This window comes from Neofelis nebulosa, chromosome 14 (assembly GCF_028018385.1).
Source record: "Neofelis nebulosa isolate mNeoNeb1 chromosome 14, mNeoNeb1.pri, whole genome shotgun sequence".
NCBI classification, from domain to species: domain Eukaryota; kingdom Metazoa; phylum Chordata; class Mammalia; order Carnivora; family Felidae; genus Neofelis; species Neofelis nebulosa.
The window spans coordinates 49,469,589-49,491,859 of record NC_080795.1 but is presented as its reverse complement, the minus strand read 5'-3'; the positions used below and the strand labels follow the sequence as shown (position 1 = coordinate 49,491,859).

Here is a 22,271-nt window from a genome sequence, read left to right as displayed (position 1 = left end):
GCAGTCCTATTCAATTGTTCTTAGCCAGTAGCACACATGCCCCATCCCAGGCCTCAGAATTCAAACAGCTGCCTCCACCTGCACCTCAACCTACACCACCTGCCCAAGGACCATACCTGCAGACAGACCCAGAAACCCAAACTCAGTTGACTGGTGAAGATCTGTCTCTGCCAAAGCAACCCTGTAAACTTTAAAAAAAGGAGCCCGACTACTCAAATGTGCAGACACCAACATAAGGAATCAAGGATCACAAAAAAAAAAAAAAAAAAGAAAAAGGTCAATATGACAGCACTAAAAGGAAAGTAACAAGTTCCAGTAACAAACCCTAAAAGAATAAAATTCTATAAACTATCAAAGAATTCTGAAAAATCCTCTTTAAGAACTTAAATGAACTACAAGAAAACAGACTACTAAACAAAATTAGGAAAACAATGCATGAACAAAAAGAGAAGTTTAAATAGCAACCATAAAAAAAAAAAGGAAAACCAAAGAGAAATACCAGAGTTGAAAAAGTCAATAACTGAACTGAAGAATTCAATAGAGAGTTTAAAAAGTACACTCAATCATCAAAAGAATCAGTGACCAAGAGGATAGGACATTGGCAATTACCCAGTCAGAGGCACAAAAGGAAAAAAAGAATGAAAAAGAGTGAAGAAAACCTACATGAATCTTAAGACACAATGAAGAGAAACAATATTGCATTGTGGGAATTCTACAAGGAGAATAGAAATGGAAAGGGACAGAAAATGTATTTACAGCAATTAAGCCAAAAGACACCAAATAAGTTTAACCTGAATAGGACAACACCAAGACACATTATAATTAGATTGTCAAAACTCAAAGACAAAAAACTTCAAGAGCAGCAAGAAAAAAAAGAGAGAAGATACATGTAAGGGAACTCCCGTAAGACTATCAATGGATTTCTCAACAGAAACTTTTCAGGTCCGAAAAGAATGGGATGATATATTCAAAATATTAAAAGAAAATAATTGTCAACCAAGAATTCTTTACTCAGGGAAACTGTCCTTCAAAAATGAGAGGACAAAAACTTTCCTAAACAAATAACAGTTGGGAGAGTTCATTACCACCAGACCTGCCATACAAGAAATGTTAACCATATATCTGATAAAAGGTTAACATTCAAAATAATAAGAACATGGGGCACCTTGGTGGCTCAGTCGGTTGAGTGTCCAACTTCATGTCACGACCTCACGGTTTGTGAATTTGAGCCCCACATCAGGCTCTCTGCTGTCAGTGCAGAGCCTGCTTTGGGTCCTCTGTCCCCATCTCTTTCTGCACCTCCCCTCATGCTCTCTCTCTCAAAATTAAACATTAAAATTAAAATTAAATATTAACAATTACATATAAATATAAATTATATATGGAAGTCACAACTCAATGCCCAAAAAAAGAAAAGCAAATAACCAGTTAAAAGAAATGGGCAAAGGTTCTAAATGGACCTTTTTCCAAAGAAGATACATGAAAGGCCAACAAGTATATGAAAGTTGCTCAATATCACTGGTCATTAGGGAAATGCAAATTAAAACCACAATAAGGGGCGCCTGGGTAGCTCAGTCGGTTAAGCGTCCAACTTCGGCTCAGGTCATGATCTCACGGTCTGTGAGTTCGAGCCCCGCGTCGGGCTCTGTGTTGACAGCTCAGAGCCTGGAGCCTGCTTCTGATTCTGTGTCTCCCTCTCTCTCTGACCCTCCCCCGTTCATGCTCTGTCTCAAAAATAAATAAACATTAAAAAAAAATTTTTAAAACCACAAGAAAATATCTGCCTGTTACAATGACTATCATCAAAAAGACAAGCGGTAACAAATGCTGGCAAAGACGTGGAGAAAAGGGATCTGTGCACTGTCGGTGGGATTGTAAATTGGTGCAGCCACTATGGAAAACAGTATACAGGATCCTCAAAACATTAAAAATAAAACTGGTACATGATCCAGCAACTCCGTATCTGGGGATATATCCAAAGGAAGTCAAAGAACCAACTCAAAAAGACTTCTGTGTCCCATGTTCATATAGCAGCATTATTTACAATAGCCAAGACATTGAAACAACCTAAGTGTAACGCATGGCATGGTGACTATAGTTAACAATACTGTATAATATATTTCAAAGTCACTAAGAGAGTAGTTCTCACCACAAGATAAAAAATAAGCATAGATCTATGTGTTGATGGATATTAACTACACTCATTTTAGCAATCATTTTGCAATATATACATGTATCAAACCATCATGTTGTATATCTACAACTAATACAATGTCATATGTCAATTATATATCAATTACAAAGTTAATTACTTTAAAAATTAAAAAATGAAAACGGACAGAACCATGAGCCAAGGAATATAAGAGGCCTATCAAAGCTGACAGCAGCTCCCAGCTGACAGCCGCCAAGAAAACAGGGACCTCAGTCCACAACTACAAAGAATTGGGTTCTTCCAACAATCTTAATAAACTTGGACACGGATTCTTCCCATGATCTTCCAGATAAGAGCCCAGCTAGCTGACACCTTGATCCAGCTTTGTGAAACCGTCAACAGAGAACTCAGATGACTCTGCCTAGAATTCTGACCAATAGAACTGCAAGGTAACAACGGTATTTTCTTAACCCACGAAGCTTGTGGTGATGGAAAACTAATACGTGATGCACTCACATGAAGTGTTTTATAAAGTAATAAATCTTTTTTTTTAATTTTTTAACGTTTCTTCATTTTTGAGAGACAGAGACAGAGTGCAAGTGGGGGAGGGGCAGAGAGAGAGGGAGACACAGAATCCGAAGCAGGCTCCAGGCTCTGAGCTGTCCGCACAGAGCCCGATGCGGGGCTCGAACTCACGGACCGGGAGATCATGACCTGAGCTGAAGTCGGACGCTTACCGACTAAGCCACCCAGGCGCCCCGTAATAAATCTTTTTTACATAAGTCACAATAAACAAAAGTGACTGTAAAAGACAATTCAAAGATTAGTCCTCATGCATGGGGCACCTGGCTGGCCTAGTCAGTAGAGCATGCAACTTGATCTTGCGGTAATGAGTTCAAACCCCATGTTTGAACTCATTGGACCCATGGGTCCAGAGACTACTTTAAAAAAAAAAAAGTAAATTAAACTAAAAAAGATTAATGCTCATGCAGGGGAAGAATTCCATATAATCTTTGGACTGTATTATCTAACTGTGGTACCACTTTTGACTGAAACCGCTCATCTATAATTTGTTGCAACACCAATGATAAAGGCTATAATGAACATTTCTGTATTTCTGTGGGCTTCATGGGAAACATGGTAATATTCTTTCAAGCACATATTGCTCTACGTATATTTTCATCCCCAGATTTATATTTTGTGCATATGGTTTTATAACAAGCTGTTCAGTTTCTAAGGAAAAATAGTGTATCCTATTTTACGTACACCAAGTTTTGTTTCAAAATTAAAATATAACTCCACAGGTCCCAAAGCAGCAATGTTTAAAAACTCATTGCAAAAAATACATGTGGCCTTGGAAATTTTATTAATTTAAAAGATGGGCCTTTATGACAAGTAATTACCATCAAACTTTGAGCACACACTTTTTATTTCTTATACTATGATTGACAGCCAGTTGAAGAATTGGTGATTACTCTCAGAAAGTGAAATTTCACCTTCAGTCTACTCATCCCCATCACAAACATCATCAAATTTCCTTTAAAAATTCCACATGGAGGGGCACCTGGGTGGCTCAGTCGGTTGAGTGTCCGACTTCGGCTCAGGTCATGATCTCACAGTCTGTGAGTTCGAGCCCCGCATCGGGCTCTGTGCTGATGGCTCAGAGCCTGGAGCCTGCTTCCGATTCTGTGTCTCCCTCTCTCTCTGCCCCTTCCCTGCTCATGCTCTGTCTCTCTCTGTCTCAAAAATAAATAAAAACATTAAGAAAAAAAAATTAAAAAAATAAAAAAATAAAAATTCCACATGGAAATTATCTGTGAAATGGATGCTCATTAAACAGGAGATGAAGAATGAATATTATGGTATTTGTCTTTTCATTGTATCTGATCAGACATTTACTGATAGATCAGAAATATCAAACTTGTATTTTCTGTGAAGAAAGCCTGTGTACATGTTGCTCACATTTTACCATTAGCAACAGTCATTAAAATACGGATGGAGCAGCAAAGAAAGAGTAACTAAAAGTTATGTATTCTCTGTATAATCTGATGATACAATAATTTAATCAGGACATGAGTTTCCCAAATTAACCACTGGACAACTGGCTATTCAATGATATTTGCGGGGAGAAAACATTACAAACAATGAGCTTGGGACTATGAAAGAAACTACAGATATAATTTCTGACAGCATAGTGTTTAATAAATACAATTTAAAATGTTAAAGAATTGATTCTTCTTTGGATAATGGCCAAGGAACTCCTATCAAACTAACCCTTCCAAAGATAATACGTCCTGGACAAAATATGAACAAATAACTACTTGAAGTCCCTAGAAAGTAACAAAAAGCAGACAGACACTGGGGTGCAAGTGACATTCTGAGGAAGGGAATGACACTAGGTGTGTTTGTCATTTTTATGACTTTAAGCCAAATCTATTCAATGCCTGGAGGTTAAATCTATATCAGAAAATTCAGAATTTTACCAACTTGAAAAACCGGAGGACAGGGTTTGAGCAAATACAGAAGGTGGAAAGTGAGGGGGAAATGACAAAAAGAAAGCTACAGGAAGGAAAAATAAATTTCTGTGGATAATAAATACTGCCAAATCTCATGCATGCACAGAAAGACTTCAAGCAGCTCAGCTAAAATTAAAATATTTAAACTAAAATTTCAGCTGTTCTACCTCACGGGAAACAAAGTCTGTAGCTCAAGCTCAGCCAAGTTAAATTCCTGCTTTAAAAATAATCAGCACTCTTCAGAACAGATTTCAAAGTCTCTATATAGTATTGTTAAACATGTCCAAGACAAAATTTAAGATTACTCAAAATGTTAAGAAATGGGAAAACATGACCCCTACTCAAGAGGAAAAGGATTAATGGAGACTGATTAAGAGATAAGTTGGATGTTAGAATTGCAGAAAAGGATTTCAAAGCTAGTATGATAACGGTTAAAAAGGAAGTGAAGTAATATGCTCATAATGACTGAAAAGATAGGAAATCTCAAAAGAGAAATAACCATGTAGAATATAAAAAATAACCAAATAGAAATTTTAGAACAAAAAGTAAAATATCTGAAATAAAAAATGATGAGCTTTTCACCTGAGAGCAGATTATGAAAGAATCAATGAACTTGAAAATTAATCTGAAGAACAGAGAAACACTGAAAAAGTTACAAGAATTTCTAGTATAATTTATGAAAAGCCTAAAATACAAATAATTGAGCAATCAGAAGGAAAAGAGAGATGGAGGCAGAAAAAAATATTAGAACAACAGACAAAACAATTATCAAATTAGGTAAAAAATACAAATTTACAGACTTAAGAAACACATCAAATCCGAAGAAGATAAATAACAATTAAAGCCACACATGGGCACATCTCAATAAAACTACTACAAACAAAAGAGAAAGAAAATTGTGAAAGCAAATTGAGAAAAGCAATGCAATAAAATACAAAATACATTAAAATACAAAAGAACAATGATTTAAAGTGCTACTGACTTGTCATCATAAACTTCTCATCGAAAACTAGACGACTCTTGGGGTGCCTGGCTGTCTCAGTCAGTTAAGTGTCCAACTCTTGATTTCAGCCCAGGTCATGATCTCATGGTTAGTGAGATGGAGCCCCACATCGGGTTCTGTGCTGACAGCGCGGAGCCTGCTTGGGATCCTCTCATTCCCTCCCTCTCTGCACCTCCCTTACCCTCATCTCTCTCTCTCTCTCTCTGTCTCTCTCTCTCTCTCTCTCTCTCTCTCTCTCAAAATAAATAAATAAACCTTAAAAAAAAAAAAAAGTAGAGGACTCTAAACTATTAAAAGAAAAGATGGGGCACCTGGCTGGCTCAGTTCGTAGAGCAAGCAACTCTTGACCTTGGGTTTGAGTTCAAGCCCCACTTTGGGTGTAGAGATTACTTAAAAATAAAATCTTTTTTAAGGAAGGGAAGGGGAGGGGAGGGGAGGGGAGGGAAGGTTAGAAAGGAAAGGACTGACAACAGAGAATTCTATATCCAACAAAAATATTCACAAAAAAAATGAAAACTAAATAAAATTGTCTTTCAGATAAGAGTAAATGGAGAAGTGACTATCTGCACTCCAAGACATGCTAAAGGAAGTTCACCAGGCTAAAGAACAGTATATCACTAGAAATTTGGATCTTCAGGAAGAAAAATGATTAAAATGATAAGAAAGAGAATAATTAGGAAAAGAACAGTAATCAGTGCAATAGTAGACAAACATTACAGAAAAATCTACAAAGCTAAAAGAGAAAATATAATAAACTCTTAGGTAAACTGATCAAGCAAATGAAAGACCATTAATTCCTAAATACCAGTATCAGAAAGAAAAGGATTATCATTATAAAGTGGATATTAAAGTGGACATTAAAGGATAATATAGGAAAATTATGGAATTTATAACAGCAAATTAATCAACTTAAATAAAAATGGCCAATTTCTTGAAAAACACCGCTTACCACAACTAGTAAAGATTAAACAAAATCTAAATAGCCCTATTTATCTTAAAGAAACTTTCACAAAAAGAAAACTTCCTGTCCAAATGGTTTCACGGGTAAATTCTATCAAATATGTAAGGAAAAGTAACACCAATCTTACACCAAGTGTTGACAAAATAGAGGATAAGTTAAAAATCCCCAACTCATTTTATGAGCTCACAAAAATCTTAATGCCAAAACCTGCCACTGACATGTCAGTAAAAGACAAAATATAATAGGTTTTATGAATACAGATGAAAAATTCTTTATAAACAGCAGAAAATATTGGGGCGCCTGGGTGGCTCAGTCGATTAAGCATCTGACTCTTGATTTCAGCTCAGGTCGCTCGGTTCATGAGTTCAAGCCCCACACTGGCCTCCATGCTGACAGTGCAGATCCTGCTTGAGATCTTCTCTCTCTCCCTCTCTCTCTCCCCCTCCTCCACTCTCTCTCTCTCTCTCTCTCTCTCTCTCTCTCTCTCAAAAATAAATAAACTTAAAAAAAATTTAAATAGTAAAAAATATAAACCAGCAACATACAAAATGGATAATATCCTATGACCAAGTGACATTTAGTCCAAAAATGCAAAGTTGGTTTCATATTCAAAACTCAACTAATATAATTAGCAGTATTAACAGAACAAGGAAGCAGAATCATGGTCATTTCAATAACTGCAGAAAAAGCATTTCACAAACGTAAACCCATTCAAGGTTTAAAAAAAAAACTGTCAAAAAATAATGGACTCCCATAACTTCTTTTTAACATTGCACTATTAGTCCTAAGCATTATAATAAGAAAAGAAAAAGAAGTAAGAAGCATAAATACTGGAAATGCAATGAAACTATCTCTATTTGCAGATGACACGATTGTTTACATAGGATAGTGTGGTAAATCTACAAGACAACTAACAGAACTGATAAGTAAGTTTAGCAAGGTCAAAAGATACAAAGTTAATATTAAAAATAAATTAGATATTTACAAAGTAGCAGAAAACAACTAGAAGCTGATATTTAAAAATAATTCTGTTTATAGTAAGACCATAAACTTAAAATTCTTATGAAAAAAATTAACAAAAGTCATTCAAGACCTCTTCCCTTTAAACTACAAAACACTGTTAAATTAAAGAAGACCTAAATAAATGAAGAGATATACCAGCAGAAGCTTCCAAAGTTGTTAAGATGATAACTCTCCCCAAATCAATCTACAGAAATACAGCACAATCGCAGCCTTAATCCTAAGTAAACTTGTAAATCAAGATTAACAAATTGATTTATAAAATATGTATGAAAATGCAAAGTATCTAAAATATTCAGCCTATTTTGAAAAATTATAGGGGTAGAGAACTTATACCACCTGACCTCAAGATTACTATAAAGGTAAGACACTGTGGTATTGCACAAAGACAGACAAAAAACATGGATCAATGGAATGGAATAGACAGTCCAGAAATGTAAGCACACGTATACAATTATTTAATTCTCTACAAACGTGACAAAGCAAACCGATAGTGAGTAGAAAGTCTTTTAAGTCTTTTCTGAAAGTGATGATGGAACACTGGATATCCACCTGGAAAAAAATATGAATCTTGACCTCTACCTCACATCATATACACAAAAATTAACATGTGACGGAACATATACCTAAACTGCAAAGCTAATACTCTAAAACTTCTGGGAAATACATAAGAGGATAGTTTTGGGGCACCTGGGTGGCTCAGTCGGTTAAGCGTCCAACTTCAGCTCAGGTCATGATCTCACGGTTTATGAGTTTGGAGCCCCACATGGGGCTCTGTGCTGACAGCTCGGAGCCTGGAGCCTGCTTCAGGCTCTGTGTCTCCCTCTCTCTGCCCCTCCCCTGCTTGCACTCTGTCTCCTTCTGTCTCTCTCAAAAATACATAAACATTAAAAAAAAAAAAAAAAGAGGATAGTTTCATGACTTAGGGATTGGCAAAGGATTTTTAGACAGCACACAGAAAACAAAAACCCTAAGAGAAAAAAATTGATAAATTAGATTTCATCAAAATTAAAACTTCCACTCATCTAAAGGCATTATTAAGAAAATGAACAGGCAAACCACAGACTGGGAGAAAATATTCACACAGCGTATATCTGACAAATGATTGATATCCAGGTAGGCAAAAAACAAACAAACAAAAAATTCTACAACGCATTAAGAAAAACAAAGCCTAATTTAAAAAAAAGTAGGATGTACAGTTGGCCAATGAGCATATGAAAAACTGTTTGACATTGTTAATCAGGCAAATACAAAATATCATAAGGAGATGCTATTATAAACTCACCACAAAATGACAAAAATTAAAAAGACACATCCTCAAATGTTGGAAAGTGTGTGGGAACCCCAAAATGCTCAAACATATTTGGTGGGAGTTTAAAATGCAAAACCCCTTTTTAAAATGGTCTGCATTATAAAACTAAATATACATCTACCCTGTGACCCAAGAATTCCTCTTCTAGGTATTCATGCAAGAGTATAAAAATGATTGTCCACAAATAAGACTTAAGAGAGAGAAGGGTATATTCATACAATGGAATATTATTCAGCAATAAAAAGGAAAAAAACTATGCATACATCCAACAACATGGATAAATATTTTTAAATTATGCTGATTAAAAGTCTTTTATAAAAGATTATATTCTATATGATTTCAGTTATATGAAGTTCTAGAACAGACATAGGTAATCTATACCAGGCGAGAAAAAAGCAGAACGATATTTGGTTCCAGAGGCTGGGGGAAGACAGTATTGACTGGAAAGAAGCATGAAGGATCCGATAAGTGTTGGAATTCAGAGGTTAAGAATATATAGCCCTTAACTCAAGAAGCTCACAGAATAGTGATTTTAACAATATCACAGAGCCAGGAAGCAGCAGACCTAAGACACGAACACCAGTTCCACGGTCAACACTACACAGCATACGGCTAACACAGTATGTATGGGAAAGTCAAGCACAGATCAATTCTTGACTAAACATGGCAGCTCTCCTTGCCATTTTCCACTTCCTCTACCTCTGACATTTCAAAGGTCACTCAGTGAGATGGAAAGTTTAACAAGGTTTAAAATGAGAAGTCCAGAGTTGGATTTTAAGTAAGCAGTTGAAAACTGTGTTTCTAGAGCCTAATGTGGATCCCATGTCCCACTTTCTAAATCAGAGCTGCTCCACTTTTGCCTGCTTTACATACTGCGTTACATTCTGAAGGAGGTATTCTCTGGTGAAAACGAAAAACAAATGAACAAAAGGCGGAGTTTGAAAACCATTAGGCAAAATAAAGCCATGAGCAATGGCTTCTCTCATTTTGCCCAAAACGAAGTGTTCACACACCTTTGCGAGATATTTAAAACTTCTCAGATTGAGAAGCTAAACTCAAATTGTAGATTAGTCCTAGGAATTCTTTTGTTATACACATGAATCTTTGTGACTGATGAGTGAGTATGAATATGAGAGCTCGTAGCACATATGAAACGAGTTCACTTCAGTAATTGGTGAATAGTGCCGGCAATAAACAGAAAGCTTACCAGTAATGATCTTCTTTGACTTCTCTAAGATCCTTCATAATCATATAAAAGTTGGTAACAAAAAAGTACAGGTAACATTTACCTGTCAGTCATCAACAAAAACAGTAGCTTTATAAAAATTTTCCAATAAAGAAAATATTTTAAAACTATATCAGTATCAGATTAAGTGTCTGTACTAAAAATTGTGGTATATAGCTAAGGTCCACAGTAAATATTCCAGTGAAAATATGTCTGATACACATTCATGAATCAAAAGTCACTTTGATTAGAAATAAAGAGATAATTGTTAAGATTTGGTTTTATGTCTGTGGTATATGATTAGTATTTCAGTAATCATTAGTATATATATATATATATATATATATATATATATATATATATCCAACAAGGTTAAATAAATATGTGTGTGTGTTTGTGTACATGTGAGCATGTGTGTATCAGACTACCGAGTGCCTTAGACTTCACAATAAAGACTGTCCATAAAAAAATGTTCCTATAATGAAAATCAATTGTGCTACAATCATACCAACTCCAAATGATGCACGCTGTGCAGACTGCATTCTCAAAGCTATGAAAAGTGAGCATGCGGTTCTTTTAATGTCAAAGTAGTCATTAATGTGCCATGATGAATAACAGGAGTTTATGCCAAAAATCCTGAACACAAATTGATGGCTTCATTATAAACCAAAGCAGTAGTAAATGCTATGTAAAGGGCTAAATACTTCTCACCAAAACCACTACCAGACTAAATAATTAAACATTTATTTTGCAAAATCAAATTTTATTTCAATAATATTAATGTTTTAGAACTGTGGAAATTTGTCAGTGGAAAAGGAGTCCGTTTGCACTAGGTAATTTCAAGCTTGACATTTTGTTTTTTATAGACCAGCCCTGTAATTTATTGTCAAAAAGCAACACTTTTCAGAAGTACTACTAATAATTAGTGGAGGATGGCAGGCACAAACTGACCCTAGTCCAGGCAAAGCAGATCATATGGTTATCTTACCAGTAATTGAAAACACCAACAAATCCAAATATCCTTTAGTCTATTAAGCTTTTTGTAATCTTAGTTTAAAACATGGAAGTCTGCCTCTTCTCATTATATGTATATGGAAGGGAGAGAAAGACTGTCTCTAATACCTCTTCTGAATAAATTCCAGTCCTATTATGCCCCTGTGTGGCCGGCCGGCACAGGAAATTCACTGCCACACATTTAGTTACAAAGAAATAATCACAGCTGGAAAAAATACAGATTTCTTCTCCGTACGAGAGAGATTACTCAAAATCGGTAAATGGAAAAATTTGAAGGATATGAATCAAGCACATTTTCCTGCACATTTTATCACAAAAGATAGTTATCATATCTTGTCCATTTGAATACTGCTCAAAGCAATTGAGTACTCAATGCAGTGAACTCTGTTAAAAATATATCTTCTGGCATCCTGATATTACTTACGTTTGCTTCCAAAGACAAGCTCACAAAACGATTTAAGCTTCATAATGATTTTAGCACTTGAGGATTTTTTTATTGGCAACAAAAGCAATTATCTTTGTATCTGATTAAATATTTAATTTGGAAAAATGACTTGATAGTAAGGAAACTTGATAACAAGGATTTAAATTAAAGTGGCATTTCATCAAAACCTGTCAAAGTGGATTTATGCAGGATGCAGATCCTGATTTTTTTTCTTGCTTTACCTTCAGTTGTTTCATATTAGCTGTAAAAGAACAGAGGATATCCTACCACTGCCTTTATGCACATTTTAAAATGGTACTCAACAACCACAATGATGAGAGAAAAAGCTAAGAAGTTTCAGTCTGAAACATAGGGTGGGTCCCTATGACTTCCAACAAGTCGAAGATATTCTAATGATTTTCACTCATAAATAAATTGCAATTATTCATTTGATAATAAAATACTGTAACAATCTATATTCATCACCAATTTAGTAATTTAGTATCCAGAATATATTACTGGTGTATTTAAAATCTTGGCTCTTTTGACAAGTTGAACCTGTAAATGTCTTTGGAGTAACTATTATGGGAGATTTCTGTCTTTGAACACTTTATCTTACATGTCATAGAAGTAAACTGCCCTGCCATCTGAAACCTGATGCAAATTGAGTTGCAGATTTAGGGATTACTTACCAGATTAGTTACCTGGGAAAAGTCTCAAGATTACTCCTACCTGAAAGGTCCCCTCAACAACATATCATGTATAATCAATGTATAGTACTATTTTAGTAATTTCTCCTAGAAAGCAATTTAGAATAAAATATATTCCAATTGTCTGTATCTCTGATGTTATTTTTCCATCAGTTTAAAGATCATAGATCATGTCACAATACAACTACCGAATATTCCATTTGAACTAGTCCAACAATTAAGTGATTACTCTACATGTTGTAACAACCAAGACTGCTCTTTCCAGAGACGGTGTGACATAATTGATGCTTCAAATCCCAAAACCATTAATGTCCAGTCCACAAGGTCAAAAGGCTCGTTATTTAGAAACATTTTTAAAGTTGTCGTAAGATCACATCTAATGACATACCAGCATCCTTTTTCCATGACTTTTCCTTCAAGAATGATTTATTAGTCTACATCTTACTTTCTGATTCAATGCTAACTGAAATGTTGATGTCTAGGCATTTGTATATTTTTAAAGAACTTCAGCAGAAAAAGAGTTCTAAAAGACCATTATATCTGATCTGAACACAAGTAACCAAAACACTAAAATATGTGGAGGCATTAATTGTGAGTTATATAAACTTACTTTCACTCTTCATACTTCTAAAATAATAACTATTGGTACAACTGGTTTTGACTGATTTTGAAAGTAAATCAAGTAGTTGATCATTTATGAAAATCAGTAGATCTACATGTGAAAAAATGTCATATGTTTCTTGAAGACTAAGAAGTTAAAGAACATATAAAGCAAGGATTTTTTTCCCCTGAAGCAGAATACATTTTTATTGATTAGTTGGTAGTTTCAGATAATCGTAGGTTTAAAAAAATCAAAATAAGGTTAAGTAAGACTGGTCTTACAGAAGCATCAGAAACTTCACATTTTAATGCTTAATTTCAACAGCATAAAATTCTGGATTTTTAATAATGAGAGCAATGCAATCATAAATACATGCCAACAATAAAAGAAACTTGAAGCTAAAGCAAAAGCAGGGTGATAGGGATCCACAGTTCCGTCAAGATATAGATATTCCCATATTTTAACACTAACGTTTCCTTTAAAACTAATTCCTTGCCATACTGTTAACAGCACAATTTCTAACATGAATATACATCCAGACCTAACGTTAATATTTTTAAACACATAAGTTCTTGGCATTAAAAAAAAAAGATAGAAATCAAGCAAAGAAAAGATTTATAAAAGATGAGTACAAATCCTAAAACTCTGGTAGCTTCAGGTCATGGACATTTTAAGAAAGCCATACCGCCTCTTTTATTTAAATATAACATGCAATACAGATTATTTTTACCATAAATTACAGACACTCAAGTGATGTATTACTAAATTAAAAAGCCCAGTATCTTAAAATATAGATAGCCTGTTACAGAATATCACAGCACTTCACATACTGTTATATATTTTAAATTATCCAAAAACTAAACATAAAAAAATAGAATTGGTCAACTGAATAAAACTGTCCTGAGGAAAGAAGTGAAATTTTATAAAAAACAGATATGTTACTTCACATTCAATGAAAAGGTCATCAATATATTTATCATCGGTAAGCATTTTAAATGTCCACAAATTTTAAAAGCCTCCTTTTCCTTTGCTAAATTAAGACACATACTGTGTAATAGTTTTTTTTTTTTTTTAAATCTCTAAATAGGCTGCCTCACATTGTTCAGAAGAGACCAGAAGAACCATTCAATATTCTGTGCACTATTACTTCTCCCTCAATTTCCAGAAGGCTTTAGTGCATTATTATCATGCTCAAAAATTTCTTCCTCAGTCCTTCTCCACGTATATTTAGTTAAAATGGGGTCTTTTCTACAGTAGGTATGTAACATTAGACATTCTCACCACGCAAACAGCTGGGTGCTAAAACTGCATTTTAAAAGCATTCTTTAATAGGCTGTCTCTTTTCGTGTAAGCCAGAGAAACCGTCTAAAACATATGTTCATAATTTCACAATCTTCTCCACACACATAAAATGATGAGGTTGAAAAAGCAATAGGAATTCATAACAAAGCATCCTTTCAAACTAGCTGACCAAATACAAAGCAATACTAGCAGTTTGATAATACAGCCTGTTTAAAAGTGATTATTGATCTGCTCTGCATCGAGAAATGTCTCAGACCCAGGAAACATCTTCCGCATGTTTTACAAAGAGGATGCATGACTGCTAATTCATATTTTCCAACAAATCACATAGGATTATATATCCCCATCCCTATAAATGCATTGTAATCACTGCCATGATCACAAAGAAAAAAAAACCTATCAGGCATTTTAAATTGATCATTTTAGTTATTAGAAAATGAAATCATGAAACAGCCTGTATTATGTTTCAGAGGTCAAACTAGTTAAATTTAAGATGCTTTGGGGGGCTTTGAAGTAAGCTTATTTTCCTTCTCAAAATTCAATTAAGAAAAACGCCACATAAAATTTTATATTTGTGATAAGAAGACAACACCCTTATCATACCAACATTTCAGTACAGAACAATTTTTACAGGCATATCAGATTATTATTCAGAAAACATCAATGCTGAAGGAAATAGAGTTTAGCTTTACTCACCTTGCATTGTTCAGCGTTTGTCCAAAAAGCTCATTTTGTAAAATATTTGGTGGGGATGAGAAAACCCCATGAAAATGAGATAAGACAGAATTGCAGACCTGGCGCAATGTCTCAAATTGCATTTTCTTTCTTTTTCCACCCCCCCTTCTCTTATTTTTCCTTACCACCTGTCTTTAAAGTCATCTATTTGCAGACACCATCAAATAAAAACATGCCAATCAAGTTCCATATTTCTCCTGAGCTCTGTAGAAACTGTGCTTAAATGAGCAGAGGTTGATAGTTAATTGTACAGTCATTATTCTTCTAATTCAGTCGTAGAAGATTCAGTGCCCGTACAGCTTTCGGCTTTCTCCTGACTGTAGCAAGAATTCTAAACAGCAGTAAGCTTTTTGGGCATTCCCAGCTGAAGTGTGAAGCTGAGCTGCTCTCATGTACTCATATTTCTCTAAGCCTATTAAAAACACGCAATGAATAGATGCTGTCGTCAGGAGTTTCAGCACATCTGGCTGCCAGCAATAAAATCTCAGAAGTAATAAAAATGGGGACAAGGTATCTTCTCAATGTTACTACTGGGTAAGAAGGAGAGGAGTTCTGCATTTCCCAACCCTTTTTTCTTTCCCTGGAAAACAAGCAACTCCAGCAACAGAGTATGTAGGTCTCTTCACTGTGCAGGCTGCTGCATAGGACCAGAACACCCTAAAAATAAGCGGTATATCCTTCTTTTGATATCGTGAAGCAATAAGACAGACAATGGGCTTTTATTGCCTGCATTCACAATGCTGTGCTTCCAAAGAGACATTTGGAAAACATGAACTTATTCATCTTAACTTCTTCATTTGAAAATGTCTTCATTTGCTTTTAAAGAAAAATGAGTAACATTCAAGCCAGTCTCTTTCCAAAGGCCGTACATATTGACTACATGATTATTTGTGCAATTTTAGAAAAAAATTATACTCTGCTACTCTATCAATTAAAACTCACTTAGGCAGCACACATTAAATGTGAACATTTCCACAAGTCAAAAAACACAACTAAGGCCAGGGACTTTATCAACTATTATTAATTTATTTCAATAAATGGTGGTCATAGCATTTCTCAGAAAAGAATATTTCCTGAAGGCTCCAATTGTCTTAGAGTACCTCAGATCACCATCCATTCTTAAAAGAGTAATTCTGGTTTAGATCAAATGTTTGGGTTATTAAATATCCATGTGCATCCAATCTTACTACAAGAGATGCTCTAAAAGTTGTGTGTAAACCAAATTTTAAAAATCAACTCACTTACAGGGACAATTAATATTTTTATTGCTCTTTAACTACTCCTAAACCATGACATTTCTATAACAAGTATATCCCCTTTAGGCCTTTTTTACCTCAACTTTTAGCCCTCACCCTTTCCATCCCCTTCCACACGTATACCACTAGCAATAAGTAACCAGGCACTTAAATACACTAAGAAGTTTTTTTAAAAACTGGTGAATTCTTTGTTGACATGAATAAGCATTTCACAAAAGAGCAACACAAAATAAACATGTAATAATATAAATTTTGAAATGACACAAGAAAAACATGTAACAATGCAAATTTTTAAGTAATTTCTTTCTTTTAGAAATTAAGATGTTTAATTATGGGTTTGTCCTCAACCAAGAGTGCCCCTGTTTTGCTTATTATTTATTATTTTATGTTTTTATGGGTGCACATTCATCTACTTATGAAACATATATATGTAATAACTATAAAGTATTTTTTGGCTTATAAAGTACTTCTAAATTTATTTTTTTAATATCCAGAAAATGTGAGCAAGTGGTAGTTCTGCTATTGTTTATAAATGAAAAGAAATTGAGGCCTTAAAAGATTGAAGATCACACAGCTTATATAGAGTATCTGAATGAATCTCTGCCTTGGACTCCACATCACATGCCCCTTCCCTATCATTCTGTCTTCTATGTGTATACACACATACACACACACACACACACACACACACACACACAGACATCCATTTGTGAATAGATCAGTCTATATACATGAATAGGAAAACTACCTGCCAGTGACCTAATCAAAGATATTTCAGTCAGAGCAAACATCCCAATGGTTTTAATTCATAAGTAACTTTAAATAGATTTCTTTCCTTTCACTCAAACAGAAGCAACCTGACATGCTAAAAATTTTAAGCTTCTGATCATAAGTGAATTTTTTATATCTATAAAAGGTCAATTTCTATAAGTGGAAGCACATTTTTAAAATTCTTAATTTCAAAGCTCATACTAACTGTGATGAATATGTATATGCATATATGTATGTATGTATATATTTCCCCCTTGCAGGTAGGTTTAATTTGTATAAATAATCAAAAGCCCTTTTGAAGTTAAGTATGTTAAATAAGGTGTTACACTGAAAAGCACTCTTCGTTGCTAAAAAAAAAAAAAAGTTTCTTTTGTTTCAGAGTTGGATCTGAAGACAAGGTCATAGGAAGAGTTCCAAAAAATGGTTTCAGCAATGGAAACATCACTAGAATGAACTGCAAAATTACTTCTTTAAAGACTAAAGAAACAGCAACTACCTTCCTCAGACCCTTCTTTTCCAGCTCTCACTATACAACACACACTACTGGTCAACTTTCTCTTCGTTCCCTCAACATTCTAGAAGTGCTTTCTTCCACTTCCCCCTCCCCTTACCAACCTTCCGCCTGCTCCCATTCATTCTTAAGGATTCAAATGTCACTTTCTCAAGAAGACTTTCTCTGACTTAGCTTAGGTCCCCTATTCACTTTCATCATACCCTGTACTCATTCTTCATGCACTTGATAAAAGTGTAACTATATGTTTACTTGAAAAAAAAATGTTTAATGTCTTTTGCCCTCAGTTCCATGAGGTTAAGGCTAAATATTGTTTTATTCTATAGCATAGTGCCTAGCACAAAGTAAGTACTTAATAAATATTTGTTGAATGAATAGATGTCTATATTTTATTGAAAAGGTAATTAGCTTTTAGTCACATCCCATAAGTAGGATAAGAAACTGCTCAGGGCTCAATTTGGTTCTTTGTTTCTGTGTTTACTTTAGCCGGCCACATCCTATTATAAGGTTCATAAATACAAAAGCAACCAATATTTGCAATCAAAACCATTGTGTAACTTGTTGGAATATCCTGAATATTTTAAGAATGTTTACAGCTAATATTTGTTTTACATTTTCTATACACTGTAGGCCACATGTAACATAAATACCAGAGGCTTCTACGATGAGAGAAAGAACATGGCACTTGGAGTTTATTGGCCTAGATTTAAGTATTGACTCCAAACCTAACCAGCCATTATACCTCAAGACATTGATTTTATATACCTGGGCTATGGTTTCTTCAAGCTACATCATTTACCTCATGATGTAGCTACCTCATGATGGGCTATTATTATATATAAACACATTTTATAAACTTTAAGGTACATAGTAATTGGAAGTAACCTCACTATGAGCTACCTAAGGAATCACATTATTGGAACCAGGATTCTAACAATTACTTCCTTTTATTTATCATACTTGTTCATGCATTTCTTTATGAATTTCTTTTGTGTAAGGCTCTATCCTTCTGTCTGTTGGATGTTGACAGGATACAATGCTGATACTCACCTCTTTCTGGGAAAATTAGATAATTAGCTCTATATTTACACTGAGTCCAGCAGAGAAGCATTAACTCTCACAAGTGAAGTTGATGGTGGAAATTTGGCTGTACTATTAGAATCTTTTGTACCTCACCGATAATGACAAAGCAAACTAGAGCTCTCCCAGAAGAGGTGTTAAGAAACTTCTAGCAGTAGAGGCAATTTTATTAAAGAAGATTTCTAAACAGCATATCAACACGTGAAAAAGTTCAAGCTAAGTAATCAAAGAATTCAAATAAAAATAATCACATTAAAGTGTATGTTTGCCCATTAAATTGGCAAAGTATTGTCCGGAGAGTCAGAGAAGAGGCACCGTCTCATATCAGATTTACTGATAGAGTGCATATGGGTAGAACCTTTCTGAGAAATATTTAGTATTATGTACCAAAACTTTAAAAGTGCTCAAAAGCTGACAGAACACTGGAAGAATAAACACTAAAATGTTAATATTGATTATTTCTGGGTGAGACATCACATTTTTTTCTTCCATTGTATTTCTTTATACATTAACCACAAAAAAAGCCTGAAGTTTAATCTACCTGTAAGTAGAGAATTCTACAATTACAATACCATAACCATAACAAATTAAGTATGATGTCAGCCCATGAGGTTTTTCTTAGCAATGCTTAAGTAAATCAAATATTAGGTTATTAGTTTTCACGTAAATAGCTATATGCATTAGCAGAGGTATTCTCTTCTTTACCAGGAGGTTCCTAAGATTCTAACAACTCAAATAGTTTAGTTAGTACTATGAAACAACCAAAGGAGAGGGGGGAAAAAACCACTTAGCACTAACTTGTTTATTATGTCATCCTCAAAAATACTTGAAGTATAAGCTCTTAAGTTAAAATTACTTAAGAGTCTTGGTTTGCAAATGCCTAATGGCTGTGAGCTAAATGTCTTAAGAAATTCACCACAAACTCAAAACCTAAATGAAAGCATAAAAATTGGGAACTTATTCTCTTCTAAATAACAACACAAGCCTCTTACTTGGTAAGGCTCAATATCCCTCATGGCATATTTCAATGTTATAGTTTTAGAGATGTCTAGGTTTATTTTGAATTTTTAGGAGTACGAAAGTGTGCCTATTAAAATGCTCCATACAGGGCGCCTGGGTGGCTTAGTCAGTTAAGCGACTGAATCTTGATTTCGGCTCAGGTCATGATCTCACGGTCCATGAGTTCGAGCCCTGAATCAGGCTCTGTGCTGACAGTGCAGAGCCTGCCTGGGATTCTCCTCTCTCTGCCCCTCCCCTGCACATGTGCACTCTCGCTCTCTCTCTCTCTCTCAAAATAAATTTTATAAATAAAATTTAATAAATAAATAAATAAAATGCTCCATACATGCAAACATTTAAACATAGCTAATCAATAACTGAAACTATATGATATATAAAATGTATAATCTATAACAAAAATACCAGAAACGTGTTAAAGGAATTTTTCGTTTTCTTAAAATATACATCTATAGTTCTACCTACATAATTGAAACAATTGCACTGTCTCTTCTGTTGCATTATTCTTGTTCCATTGGCTATTTGAAGCATCTGACTGATAAAAATCTAAGGGTTATATATAAGAAAGATGGTCCAGAGAACAAGTGGTCTTCATATGTTTTTCAAATTAATGTCATGCATTGTAAATATTTCCCTGAGGCAAGACCATAGAACCATTCACCTCAGGGATAAGATATAAGCAAATAAAGGCAGATGATGAAATTTTGAACAAAAGCACAGAAGGGAAAAGTTACTCAATAAAGGTAAATTGGCTTCTGCCTCAACTTAGTGTGGACAATATTTAAGGAAGATCGGCTTACGTAAGCATACTACAAATCTAAAGATTCCAGAGTAAAATCATAGAACAGTGTAGTTCAAAATACCCACAGTGGTTTTCATAATAAGTTTTTAAGAACACGTGGATACTGTTATTTTCTGATGTACAAAAAAATTCTGTAGTATTTCCCGGGGCTTGAACTCTGTATCTACCTGTCCCTAATTTGGGTCGTTGCTGAAGAATGGACTCCTACTAGTTTCTATCATCTGATTTGGAAAGGAAAGGAGGGGCACCGTGAAAGCCACCACAGATGCATGAAGCCCCACCATCACTATCCTGTCTCTGACTCCTGTTTCTGGGCCAGAAATAGGAGGGCTAATACTACTACACTTTGGCGCAGGCTGCATTATCATGAGAGGTGTTACAGGGTTGCTTCAACAGCCCAGTGCCAAGCAGCTCTTACCAGAGTAGTTCCCACTCCTACAAGCTGGCAGCAATAGCGATTTTTCTTCCATTGGATGCAAGAGTCAGACCCAGATTTAAGCTCCAGAATGAAAATGTCCAGAGTGATTATCTAATCTGACACCTAGAGATTCTACCTATTAGAAGAAAGAGAACCAAGATCTCTGAAAACACAACTTGGTTAAGTCTCTCCACTGTTAGGACCACTAGTTCCAAGTAGCTACTTCCTTGATAACTGTCAAGAGAATCCCTGGAAGCAATACAACAACTTCAGGGAGCTATGTCACTATAAATATGAGCCAACTCAATCCCTAATAACTGTATTCACCAGGAACCACAGTATAAGAAATGTTTATAGCTTTGGGACTCCAAGCACTCACCTAAGCTTGCAAACTAACTGCACATTGTTAGTACATGAAAACTGGAAACAATAATCATTGGCACGACTATAAATTGTTTTAGCAAAATACGGCAGCAAACAGAATACTGTGCAATAATACTGGCCTCCGAGAGTTCGCATCCACAATTCTTTTCTTTCATGCAATTTCCTTCTACTCATTACATCATGAGGGACTGGAAACATCACAAATACACCAAGATATTATCTCACTACATGTGGATGTAGGGAAATGAATTAGGAAGCTAAAGCATTAGTCAAAGCAACATATTAGCTGGCTTGAATTTAAATGATTACAGTAAGATGGAGACAAAGAGGACTAAAAAGGCAGATATTGAATCAACAGGACATAATGATTGATTTGCACAGGTTGGGAGGCAGAGTATGAGGGTCAAAAGAGGAGTCAAAAATGACTCTCAGATTTCTCTCTTAAGTAGCCAAGCATATAGTCTTAAAATTTGCTGAAAAAGAAAATGCTAAAGGAAGAGCAGACTGAGGGAGAAGGAAGGGGAAGATGATGAGTTGTTGAATTTAAGCAGCATGCAAGATAGCTAAAAAGGCAAATAAGTAAGCAATTGGACAAATAAGTAAGCAAATAAGTAAGCAATAAGTAATCGCCCTGGAGTTCAGAAGAGAGTTCTCAACCGTAGATATAAATTCAGGAAGCATCAGCGTGTTGGTAAGGATTTCAATCAAGTGAGTAAATGAGATCACCCAAAGAGAAAGTTCAAAATGAAAAGGAAAAATAAAAGTTTAAAACAGAGCACAAAGGAACTAAGTTCCACAGTAAGTCATCAGGTAAAGAAGAACCAACTAAAGGAGGAAAGAGAGGAACAGCCACAAAAGTAGGAGGGAAATCAGGAGAGTGTGGTGACCCAAAAGCCAATAAAAGGCAGTGTTTTAAGAAGAATGGTATAATCAACTCTCTGTTACATATTCTGTCATCTGGAAATTGAAGAATTGCCATGTGTGATCCTGTGCCTCAAAACAATTCTCCTGAAAAGCGTTCTTTTAGCCTGAAATCACTCACTCTAATAGGACCCAA

At 34.9% G+C, this 22,271-nt stretch overlaps 1 protein-coding gene across 49 annotated transcripts in view; it reads right to left on the bottom strand.

Moving 5' to 3' along the window:
- Nucleotides 1–22,271, bottom strand: part of RIMS2 (regulating synaptic membrane exocytosis 2) — a 612,947-nt gene that overhangs the window by 375,665 nt on the left and 215,011 nt on the right. For 6 of the 49 annotated variants that reach the window (XM_058698799.1, XM_058698798.1, XM_058698801.1 and 3 more), the window contains exon 1: nt 14,937–15,613. The exons of 36 other annotated variants lie outside the window; for them this stretch is intronic. In XM_058698799.1, the coding sequence (XP_058554782.1) occupies nt 14,937–15,058 (122 nt within the window). In that variant the 5' untranslated portion in view covers nt 15,059–15,613. Of the gene's footprint in view, nt 1–14,936; nt 15,616–22,271 lie in introns of those variants that run through there. 7 more of the 49 variants (XM_058698806.1, XM_058698789.1, XM_058698793.1 and 4 more) reach the window with 3 other exon arrangements.